At 40.4% G+C, this 11,751-nt stretch overlaps 2 protein-coding genes across 2 annotated transcripts; both read right to left on the minus strand.

The window, feature by feature from the left end:
* Positions 1-3,266: 3,266 nt before the first annotated feature.
* Positions 3,267-5,406, minus strand: LOC149816172 (flavonol synthase/flavanone 3-hydroxylase-like). Its single transcript, XM_089987879.1, has 3 exons — positions 4,949-5,406; positions 4,030-4,357; positions 3,267-3,479 (listed from the first exon to the last, which is right to left on the minus strand). The coding sequence occupies exons 1-3, from the start codon at positions 5,404-5,406 to the stop codon at positions 3,267-3,269; spliced, it is 999 nt and encodes a 332-aa protein (XP_089844005.1).
* A 2,027-nt stretch (positions 5,407-7,433) lies between these two features.
* LOC149816173 (flavonol synthase/flavanone 3-hydroxylase-like) lies at positions 7,434-9,573 on the minus strand. The gene is made up of 3 exons (XM_089987916.1): positions 9,116-9,573; positions 8,197-8,524; positions 7,434-7,646 (listed from the first exon to the last, which is right to left on the minus strand). The coding sequence occupies exons 1-3, from the start codon at positions 9,571-9,573 to the stop codon at positions 7,434-7,436; spliced, it is 999 nt and encodes a 332-aa protein (XP_089844042.1).
* Between the last annotated feature and the right edge of the window lie 2,178 nt (positions 9,574-11,751).

Here is an 11,751-nt window from a genome sequence, read left to right on the forward strand (position 1 = left end):
CAATATCTTTGATTGTGAAATAGGCTCCTTACCAATGGAATTGTAATATTCAACATTTTTTTGGTGTTTTTCCAATTTATGTAATATATAGATAATAAAAATTTTGAGGCATATTTTATGATTTTTGAGTTTGTTGTTTCGTTTGTATCAAAATTTTGAGGATAACGGTCTTTGTTTCATTAAAAACAGAGTTGTATTGAGTTTGGAGCAGGCTTGACAAGTTTTGAGGGTAATTCGAGCAATTCCAAGTTGTTTTGAAGGTATTTTTGTCTCAAACATAGTCATCAAACCCAGAGTTGACTGGGTCAGTCAACTGCATGGGAGGATATATCCAGGATTATTTTAAATGTTTGGATGACATTCTTGTGATTTGTTTTGAGAAAAATGATAGATTGAATCTTTTTTTCTTTTTCAAGGCATTTTGGTTATCTGTTAGAGCAGCCGCTGTTGTTGCCTAGTTTAGCCAACCTCAGCAGGTTAGAGCTGTCAGGGTCAGCAAGACCTTGCCATGTGGCAGTGTCCCTTTTTTGTTGTCATTTTCTTGTAGTTAGAGCAACTAGGTTGGGACCTAGTTAACCCAACTAGTGGGCTAACTAGGAGCCCATGATTCTATCCTGTTGGGATCTTGTTAGAACTCAACCAGACCTGGACCACCTTTCGCCTAGATTCATGCCTATAATGTGTGGCACCCTCTAGGTACCCCTCTGAGTTAAAGAACTTATTGTAATTTGTTGGGTAAGGCCCTGCGTACCCAAGGGGCACAATAAAAACTAAATTAATAATGAATGTTAATTTAAGGATGAAAAAATTATATAGAGATTGAAGGTTACACCCTGAAATATAGGGTAACATATAATGGACTCTGCTTGTTGAACAAGTTAGCACCAACTCTGTAGGCTGACGGTTGATATGTTATGGTTGAGGTCTCATCTTTTGGTCACTGAAGGTGAAACATTCCTCAACCGTGGAGGCTTAGGAGACGAGGACTCCTTATGGAGAAGTTTCAACTACGTACGCTAGCAGTAGTGCACTACGACTTTTTCAAAGAAAGGAATCCTTGACAAAGGGTTCTGGACTCTTAGTGCTAGTGTAACCGTGCATTCTTAAGGTTAATAAAATACTTAAAATACCTATGCTTGAAAATATACCCCTACATAGACCGGTGAGCCTATAGCGTCCCAAGCAATGGTGCTTTTTGGACATAATTAATTAATATCGAAACAAGTAAGTAATTGCATCATGTAGAGAGAAAAAGAGAAAGATTAATGAAAGATAATAAAATATGTCCATTCATGTGTGCTCATTCTTATTCTTGGTTAGAGGTGAAGCCGAGTCAGGTTTGGTAGGGAGACGGGAGTGAGACTCGTGTGAGCCTTGAACTTGGTCTAAGTTTGTTTAGGCTAGTGATCTACCAATGACCGCTATTGTGGGATGAGAGGTTTTGTTCCCACTAGGATATCTTTGGAGCTGACTCGGAGAGTCTTTTATTCTTAAGATCAGTTTTGTTATTTTGGGACACTCTTATGTATTATGAGACTTATCCTTTTTGTGTGATTTAGATTGTCCTTGTTATTCTCTCATGTAAACGATTTTATAAAAAGATATACTTGTAGTTCACTTAAGTTTTTATATGTGAACTTTCGAAATACATTAATGAAATATTTTAAAATTTCTGTACAATGAATTCTTAAATATGAATTAAATTCTTTTAAATCAGGATTCAAAAAACCTTTCTAGAAATAGTTCTTTCATTGTGCGCTCTTTGAAATTAAGGACTTTCACGTATTTTGAATTTTGATATTTTGTAAATGAACTATATATTGATGAACTTTCTTTTAAATGAAAAGAAAATGATTTGTTGGTTTTGAATTTTGAGTTCAGTTCAGAGTTGAAAAAGTTTTCTCTTGAATTCAGTTTCATCAACGTTTTCTTTCTATTGTCTTCCATACTCCTTTTGAATATAAAAAAAAATGGGTCAAATTTCGTGTATCGTAACAATAAATACTTAGGCCTTCCAACTTCGTTGGGGAGTTGCATTGAGGAAGAGTGGAGGACTGTATTCGGGCCAAGGTACAATCATGTGATGCTTGGGTTTTATCAAAGCAGGCCACATCCAATTGGTATGTTATAATATCTTCACTATAGTGCATCATTTCTTGCAGATTTTTGCCTTGCCACAAAAAGTGGAGAAGAGGTTTGTAAATATTTTCAAAAACTTTATTTTGGAATGGAGGGGGAGGAGCGAAGGCCAAAAGCTTTGGTGCGATGGGAGGTAATGTCTCGTCATGTGGATGCATGGGGCGGTCTAGGATTGCACAATCTCCATTGATTTAACATGGCGCTCTTAACAAAATGGGTTTGAGAGTTTTGCACTAAACAGGGCATCGTAGCTATCATGTTCTCGGAGAAATACGGACTGGATGGTTGGCCTTGGAATTAGTATGAATCATATAAATGGAATGGAGGTTCCAACATATGGAAGGGTTGGATATTGGTTTTTCAAGATTTTTGTTGCTTCTCCAAGATTGTGATGGGGAATGGATCCAAAATACTCTTTTCACATGATGTGTGTGGCTTCGTAACCTACCTCTTAAAAATGATTTCCCGACCTCTATCATATTGTTAAAAGGAAATATTGTAGGGTGAATACTTGCTGGTCGGAGGGCTTGAAGGAGTGAGAGATCGTGTTGAGGCGTGATCCCGTGGGTAAGGCCTTTCAGCAATGGTCTCTATTAATGGTTGAATTGGAGTGCATTTCATTATCGCCAACACCCGATCGCTTGGTATGAAAATCAATTAGTGATGGTGTTTTTTTTTTTTTCATTTCCTTGTATAAAGAGCTATCTTGTGGCATGTATGGGTATTGACTGCATGGAATTTGGTATGGCAAGAGCCAAACAACCGCATTTTCAGAGATAAGTGCAGAGGACCGGACCACTTCCTTCATCTCTTGCTTTGGGAGCTAAACTGTCGAGCTCACAGAAAATGGAAGGAGGGTTCTTTTACTTGGATCGGCCATACTCGGGTGTTCGGTTGAGTTTGGGAGCTTACCTGTCGAGCACTCCTGTAACCTTTCTATTTTAATTAAATCTGACTTATTATTCTTTCAAAAAAAAAAAGATAAATTCTTTTATTGATATCACGAAAACAGTAAAACAGGGATTACAGCAGGAATGACAAACCAACATACGCTCTCTTTTATTCATTAAAAAAAATTCTATTGACCTGTTCCTCCACACTAGCTCCTCATAGTAACATGCAGCTCCTTACTGAGGGAGCTTGTTGAGTTTGCAATTTTGGTAATCCTTGTACTTCTTGGTCTTGAATTTTGGAGGGTTATTTTCATCCAGAAGCTGGGGTATTGGCCCAACGGCCGCGTCCGCTGTAGGTTCGCAAAATACGGGCCATGACATCCTTGCCTTCTCTTTGTTAACTGTTGCTCTATGCAGAACTGCTTTGTACTTGCCATTGCTTACGATCTGTCACAGCAAGAAATTCTGCAATGTCAGGCCATGGCATATTCATTCTTGAACTAAAATGGCCATATTTATTGTGGTCTCACACTCCAGGGGCACTCGTATTTGGGTTGGCCCTAACCTTCTCTCAGCAATCTGGGGACAACCCCGGACCACTCAGTCATGATAAAGGGACCTATCACCTAACCATCCAGCTATCTAATTCTACCCCCAACTTTGAGCCATTTATGAAAGAAGTGGGTGTCGACGTCAGGTACTAAAACATGCATCTCGGTGCTAACAGGCTGAGTGCCTGAGTATTGCACAATGTAGTGACTCTCATATCCTTGAACTAATATATAATAATTAGAAAAGGTTATAAAACTATAAACAGTTATTGGATCAATTAGTGATAAGCAAATGAAAAGGTTTTCCCTGTTGCCATCTTGACATCCAAGGAGAAAAAGCACGAGAAAGAACTTCTCATGTTATCTTCTGCCTATGGAACCTTGTTCAGTTTTAATATTCTCATGATCTTCTCTATATCTTCTGCCTATGGAAATCAAATACCAACCTCTGTTTGGTCTCCAATGTGGACAATGAGAGCGTTTGGGATGTATTTGACATCCAACCATAGCCCATCTTTGAAGATTTGAAGCCCAGGCACATCATTTGGCACCAGCACAGTGACAACACTCATGTCAGTGTGTTGTACTACTCCCAAAGCAAGGTCTGGTCTAGGGCAGGGAGGGTAGTAGTTTATCTTTAACAGAAACTCTAAATTTTCACCACCCACTGCTTCTCTCAGTGCATTTTTTTCTAGCCCTAGCCCTTGGGAGAGGCCTGCCAGGATCTTATCAACCACACCAAGCAAATGTTTGGCATACTCTTCATTACACTCCCTGCAGCATATAAGTAAAATCATTCATTAGTCTTTCCTCTTTCTGTATTTAGACCCCACAATTTCCAATATATGTTAATTTGGGTCTACAAAATACTAAGATTACGACAATAATTTCACTCGGGAATAAATGCAGCACATTGGTAGCATTTTCCTTACGTGTAAAAATCATGCAAAGCCATAGTCACAATTATCGTTATTGTTTTTAACATCCCACAATTTTATCATGAGATTTTCAAAAACCAATAAAAAAACAATATTTTCAAAGTATTGCATATGTTTTCGTGACCTTTTCAAAATATCGCCTATTTCTTAAAATCTCACAATTTTATAGTGAGATTTTATCGTGATATTATGTATTTTTAAAACTTAAATATGTTGGTGTCTTTATGAGATTTTTTTCCCAACAAAACAATTTTTTAAAAATTTATTGCTAGATTTTTCTTTGCCGAGAAAATCCTGATAATGGGATTTGTGACCATGTGTAAAACCTTTTGCCATTTTATGAAGTGAAGCCTGCCTGATCTAGAGGGGACAGTGCATGATGTTGATGATGATGATACTTAAAATGAAGCAAAAATGACAAATTAACCTATAAGTATCTGGCTTCTTAGGCCAAATGCGGTAGTTGATACGTGAAGGAGGCCATATGACATGGAAGAGAAAGTCCGCCCATGCCTTCTTTCCTTCAAGGTCCTTTTGCAGTTTGGTACCATAGCCCTCTAGATTCCCGGATTTGGGATCAGTACCATACTCTTTCTCTTCTTGTGGCAGCTCGAAGAACTCCTTTCCTGCACTCTGGAGCTTCTTTATGACCTCTTCAGGGATGTCATGATTCACCAACTGGAATATGCCCCACTCCTTGCTTGCATTGGCCATGTTCTGAACCAGTTGGTCATGATCTGGACCACTGAGATCAATGGTGGGGATGTCTGGTGTAGGCCCCACGTAGGTGTTTGCTCCTGGTCTCTCACTCTCTGGCCTGATGAACTCGCTAGGTATGGTGTCAAAGACACTCGATGCTATAGACTGAACCCTAGAGACATCCATTGCCACCCTCTTCTAATTACTTTCTTTTTCTCCAAGAGTGGGGAGAGTATTGGGAGAGAGAGGGGATGGGGTGAGCGACATATATAAATGAGAGAGAGAGAGGGAGGGATAGATTGTGTGATCATAGGTTGCTCAATTCATGATGTGGGTGAAAAGATCATGTGTAATATGATTACACAAATATTTGTGCATTAAGCACCTGATCACCCTCCATCTTGGGGACAGACCTGTCAGTTGTGGGGCCCAAGGCTTGATGGAGGGCAATCAGGTGCTTGATGCACAACATGTTTGAGGTTTATTTAGGCTCTTGTTTGGGAACTAATAGCCGATGAGACTTTATGCAATTGAAAAAGTGTCAGGGCAGCTGCCTATCCTGAATTTGGCAACTACCAGCTCGCCTCTAGGAGTAGGGATGGCAGTGGACCGGGGGAAAGCGCGGCCCCGCCTCGCCTCGCCCCGTTTGGACCGGGGATGAAGGGTATGAAACGGGGATGGAGGCGGGGACGAAGGTTAAAATCCATCCCCATCCGGGGATGGACGTGCACTTTTCCCTGCCCCGCCACGATCCCCGCCTCATCCCCGCCATATCCCCGCCCCGACCACTTTTCCCCGCCATATCCCCGCCCCGCCCCGCCTCATCCCCGTTTGAACCGGGGATGGAGGACATGAAACGGGGATGAAGGCGGGGGTGGAGGATAAAATCCATCCCCGCCAGGGAGGCGGGGTGGGGGTGGAGGATAAAATCTTGAGGCGGGGCGGGGGTGGAAACCTTGTCCCCCGCCCCACTGCCATCCCTATCTAGGAGCTGTGGTAGGTGGTAGTTGCCGTGTTTAGGATTCCGTGAAAATATAAATGGGAGATCGTCTCACTTGCTTTCCTAGAACACTTAATACTTGCATGTTGAGCGTCATGCATGAAGAATTGGAGATAAGTATATATGGAGATCAATCACAGTTTATCTAGAGCTGGAGCCAGACAAAATCCGATCTAGAAAGTTTAAAAACAATCTGGATATTCATCTAGATCTTTATTTAGGATTTGTATCCAATAAAGGTAGAAGGGCAAACAAGTCAGACATTTTGTTTACACCATTGTAAATAATACACATGGTAATATCAGAAGTAGCAGTGCAAACAAGTCACATATAGGCTGAATCATAATAGATCCAGATCCGAGTAAAAAAATTTAGCATAAAGTTTGGGTTTGAATACTGGACTAGATTCACTGTAACAAATCGAATCAAAGTGACATTTTATGTCAATAGTGGATCCATCATAAACATTAATTTGCATCCAACTACACTTTTTTCATTTCCAGTCTCAATTATTGGGTGCTTTTAAGTATTCAAATTGAATTAATATTTATGTCGTTGAACGTTTCTTATCAATTTTATGTTCACATCTGGACTTAATCTAATCCTTTTTCTGATTTCAAATGTAAAATACAATTCACCTTCCAAATTGATTTGGATCAAGAGCAGAGAAGCAGGATTTAAGAATTTACAGCTTACATCCATCACCAAGGTACTTTGATCAAGTTTTTACCAAAGGCATAAATTCACATCCCAACCACCACTTTACAAACAGAGTCTTAATTGAATGGTTAGTTGTGGTCCGGGATTTATTGCCTAATTCAATGCGGTGCATCTGTTCATCAAATATGTATGAATTCTATAGGAAAAAAAAAAGGACCGGACCACTTCCTTCATCTCTTGCTTTGGGAGCTAAACTGTCGAGCTCACAGAAAATGGAAGGAGGGTTCTTTTACTTGGATCGGCCATACTCGGGTGTTCGGTTGAGTTTGGGAGCTTACCTGTCGAGCACTCCTGTAACCTTTCTATTTTAATTAAATCTGACTTATTATTCTTTCAAAAAAAAAAAGATAAATTCTTTTATTGATATCACGAAAACAGTAAAACAGGGATTACAGCAGGAATGACAAACCAACATACGCTCTCTTTTATTCATTAAAAAAAATTCTATTGACCTGTTCCTCCACACTAGCTCCTCATAGTAACATGCAGCTCCTTACTGAGGGAGCTTGTTGAGTTTGCAATTTTGGTAATCCTTGTACTTCTTGGTCTTGAATTTTGGAGGGTTATTTTCATCCAGAAGCTGGGGTATTGGCCCAACGGCCGCGTCCGCTGTAGGTTCGCAAAATACGGGCCATGACATCCTTGCCTTCTCTTTGTTAACTGTTGCTCTATGCAGAACTGCTTTGTACTTGCCATTGCTTACGATCTGTCACAGCAAGAAATTCTGCAATGTCAGGCCATGGCATATTCATTCTTGAACTAAAATGGCCATATTTATTGTGGTCTCACACTCCAGGGGCACTCGTATTTGGGTTGGCCCTAACCTTCTCTCAGCAATCTGGGGACAACCCCGGACCACTCAGTCATGATAAAGGGACCTATCACCTAACCATCCAGCTATCTAATTCTACCCCCAACTTTGAGCCATTTATGAAAGAAGTGGGTGTCGACGTCAGGTACTAAAACATGCATCTCGGTGCTAACAGGCTGAGTGCCTGAGTATTGCACAATGTAGTGACTCTCATATCCTTGAACTAATATATAATAATTAGAAAAGGTTATAAAACTATAAACAGTTATTGGATCAATTAGTGATAAGCAAATGAAAAGGTTTTCCCTGTTGCCATCTTGACATCCAAGGAGAAAAAGCACGAGAAAGAACTTCTCATGTTATCTTCTGCCTATGGAACCTTGTTCAGTTTTAATATTCTCATGATCTTCTCTATATCTTCTGCCTATGGAAATCAAATACCAACCTCTGTTTGGTCTCCAATGTGGACAATGAGAGCGTTTGGGATGTATTTGACATCCAACCATAGCCCATCTTTGAAGATTTGAAGCCCAGGCACATCATTTGGCACCAGCACAGTGACAACACTCATGTCAGTGTGTTGTACTACTCCCAAAGCAAGGTCTGGTCTAGGGCAGGGAGGGTAGTAGTTTATCTTTAACAGAAACTCTAAATTTTCACCACCCACTGCTTCTCTCAGTGCATTTTTTTCTAGCCCTAGCCCTTGGGAGAGGCCTGCCAGGATCTTATCAACCACACCAAGCAAATGTTTGGCATACTCTTCATTACACTCCCTGCAGCATATAAGTAAAATCATTCATTAGTCTTTCCTCTTTCTGTATTTAGACCCCACAATTTCCAATATATGTTAATTTGGGTCTACAAAATACTAAGATTACGACAATAATTTCACTCGGGAATAAATGCAGCACATTGGTAGCATTTTCCTTACGTGTAAAAATCATGCAAAGCCATAGTCACAATTATCGTTATTGTTTTTAACATCCCACAATTTTATCATGAGATTTTCAAAAACCAATAAAAAAACAATATTTTCAAAGTATTGCATATGTTTTCGTGACCTTTTCAAAATATCGCCTATTTCTTAAAATCTCACAATTTTATAGTGAGATTTTATCGTGATATTATGTATTTTTAAAACTTAAATATGTTGGTGTCTTTATGAGATTTTTTTCCCAACAAAACAATTTTTTAAAAATTTATTGCTAGATTTTTCTTTGCCGAGAAAATCCTGATAATGGGATTTGTGACCATGTGTAAAACCTTTTGCCATTTTATGAAGTGAAGCCTGCCTGATCTAGAGGGGACAGTGCATGATGTTGATGATGATGATACTTAAAATGAAGCAAAAATGACAAATTAACCTATAAGTATCTGGCTTCTTAGGCCAAATGCGGTAGTTGATACGTGAAGGAGGCCATATGACATGGAAGAGAAAGTCCGCCCATGCCTTCTTTCCTTCAAGGTCCTTTTGCAGTTTGGTACCATAGCCCTCTAGATTCCCGGATTTGGGATCAGTACCATACTCTTTCTCTTCTTGTGGCAGCTCGAAGAACTCCTTTCCTGCACTCTGGAGCTTCTTTATGACCTCTTCAGGGATGTCATGATTCACCAACTGGAATATGCCCCACTCCTTGCTTGCATTGGCCATGTTCTGAACCAGTTGGTCATGATCTGGACCACTGAGATCAATGGTGGGGATGTCTGGTGTAGGCCCCACGTAGGTGTTTGCTCCTGGTCTCTCACTCTCTGGCCTGATGAACTCGCTAGGTATGGTGTCAAAGACACTCGATGCTATAGACTGAACCCTAGAGACATCCATTGCCACCCTCTTCTAATTACTTTCTTTTTCTCCAAGAGTGGGGAGAGTATTGGGAGAGAGAGGGGATGGGGTGAGCGACATATATAAATGAGAGAGAGAGAGGGAGGGATAGATTGTGTGATCATAGGTTGCTCAATTCATGATGTGGGTGAAAAGATCATGTGTAATATGATTACACAAATATTTGTGCATTAAGCACCTGATCACCCTCCATCTTGGGGACAGACCTGTCAGTTGTGGGGCCCAAGGCTTGATGGAGGGCAATCAGGTGCTTGATGCACAACATGTTTGAGGTTTATTTAGGCTCTTGTTTGGGAACTAATAGCCGATGAGACTTTATGCAATTGAAAAAGTGTCAGGGCAGCTGCCTATCCTGAATTTGGCAACTACCAGCTCGCCTCTAGGAGTAGGGATGGCAGTGGACCGGGGGAAAGCGCGGCCCCGCCTCGCCTCGCCCCGTTTGGACCGGGGATGAAGGGTATGAAACGGGGATGGAGGCGGGGACGAAGGTTAAAATCCATCCCCATCCGGGGATGGACGTGCACTTTTCCCTGCCCCGCCACGATCCCCGCCTCATCCCCGCCATATCCCCGCCCCGACCACTTTTCCCCGCCATATCCCCGCCCCGCCCCGCCTCATCCCCGTTTGAACCGGGGATGGAGGACATGAAACGGGGATGAAGGCGGGGGTGGAGGATAAAATCCATCCCCGCCAGGGAGGCGGGGTGGGGGTGGAGGATAAAATCTTGAGGCGGGGCGGGGGTGGAAACCTTGTCCCCCGCCCCACTGCCATCCCTATCTAGGAGCTGTGGTAGGTGGTAGTTGCCGTGTTTAGGATTCCGTGAAAATATAAATGGGAGATCGTCTCACTTGCTTTCCTAGAACACTTAATACTTGCATGTTGAGCGTCATGCATGAAGAATTGGAGATAAGTATATATGGAGATCAATCACAGTTTATCTAGAGCTGGAGCCAGACAAAATCCGATCTAGAAAGTTTAAAAACAATCTGGATATTCATCTAGATCTTTATTTAGGATTTGTATCCAATAAAGGTAGAAGGGCAAACAAGTCAGACATTTTGTTTACACCATTGTAAATAATACACATGGTAATATCAGAAGTAGCAGTGCAAACAAGTCACATATAGGCTGAATCATAATAGATCCAGATCCGAGTAAAAAAATTTAGCATAAAGTTTGGGTTTGAATACTGGACTAGATTCACTGTAACAAATCGAATCAAAGTGACATTTTATGTCAATAGTGGATCCATCATAAACATTAATTTGCATCCAACTACACTTTTTTCATTTCCAGTCTCAATTATTGGGTGCTTTTAAGTATTCAAATTGAATTAATATTTATGTCGTTGAACGTTTCTTATCAATTTTATGTTCACATCTGGACTTAATCTAATCCTTTTTCTGATTTCAAATGTAAAATACAATTCACCTTCCAAATTGATTTGGATCAAGAGCAGAGAAGCAGGATTTAAGAATTTACAGCTTACATCCATCACCAAGGTACTTTGATCAAGTTTTTACCAAAGGCATAAATTCACATCCCAACCACCACTTTACAAACAGAGTCTTAATTGAATGGTTAGTTGTGGTCCGGGATTTATTGCCTAATTCAATGCGGTGCATCTGTTCATCAAATATGTATGAATTCTATAGGAAAAAAAAAAGGATCCCATCATGTAACATCTTGTATGGGTTGTAATCTTCTGATATATGTTGTTGATCCTAGTCATCCAACTGATGCATCAGGGCAGCTAGGATTTAGTTTTTTTTAGAATGGGGTCAACTAGGATTAGTTGACATCCAAGTGAGAATGAAAAATAATCCTAGCCGTTTGTTGAATGGTTATGATTGAATGTAGGATGGATGCCATCAGATGATGTGATAGAGGCTGTGTCCTAATGGCACCTGATCCAGGCTCCGTAGGGGAACGCTGGCTAGGTACAAGTGGTCCTTGGATGTGGGGCTGTTTCTTTAAAACATTGTTACTATCCATAGTGACAAAAGTTAAAAACGGCAAAATATCGGCAGCCAAAAATTCGTGAGGAATTTTTTTTTTAAACATTGCTTTTTATTTTGGCAAAATATTAGAAATAAAAATTAAATTTAACTTATAAAAAAATACAAGAAAATATAAATGAAAAATATTCAAAAATAA

The sequence above is a fragment of the Nuphar pumila genome, chromosome 14 (genome assembly GCF_984573655.1).
Source record: "Nuphar pumila chromosome 14, dmNupPumi1.hap1.1, whole genome shotgun sequence".
NCBI classification, from domain to species: Eukaryota; Viridiplantae; Streptophyta; class Magnoliopsida; order Nymphaeales; family Nymphaeaceae; genus Nuphar; species Nuphar pumila.

What these genes read in the sequence shown, in the direction of transcription:
- LOC149816172 (XM_089987879.1), bottom strand. Translation starts at nt 5,406, where the DNA reads ATGGATGTCTCTAGGGTTCAGTCTATAGCATCGAGTGTCTTTGACACC. An exon ending in AAGAAGCCAGATACTTATAG is followed by an intron (nt 4,358 to 4,948) that starts GTTAATTTGTCA and finishes TATATGCTGCAG; the next exon opens with GGAGTGTAATGAAGAGTATG. An exon ending in ACATTGGAGACCAAACAGAG is followed by an intron (nt 3,480 to 4,029) that starts GTTGGTATTTGA and finishes TTGCTGTGACAG; the next exon opens with ATCGTAAGCAATGGCAAGTA.
- LOC149816173 (XM_089987916.1), bottom strand. Translation starts at nt 9,573, where the DNA reads ATGGATGTCTCTAGGGTTCAGTCTATAGCATCGAGTGTCTTTGACACC. An exon ending in AAGAAGCCAGATACTTATAG is followed by an intron (nt 8,525 to 9,115) that starts GTTAATTTGTCA and finishes TATATGCTGCAG; the next exon opens with GGAGTGTAATGAAGAGTATG. An exon ending in ACATTGGAGACCAAACAGAG is followed by an intron (nt 7,647 to 8,196) that starts GTTGGTATTTGA and finishes TTGCTGTGACAG; the next exon opens with ATCGTAAGCAATGGCAAGTA.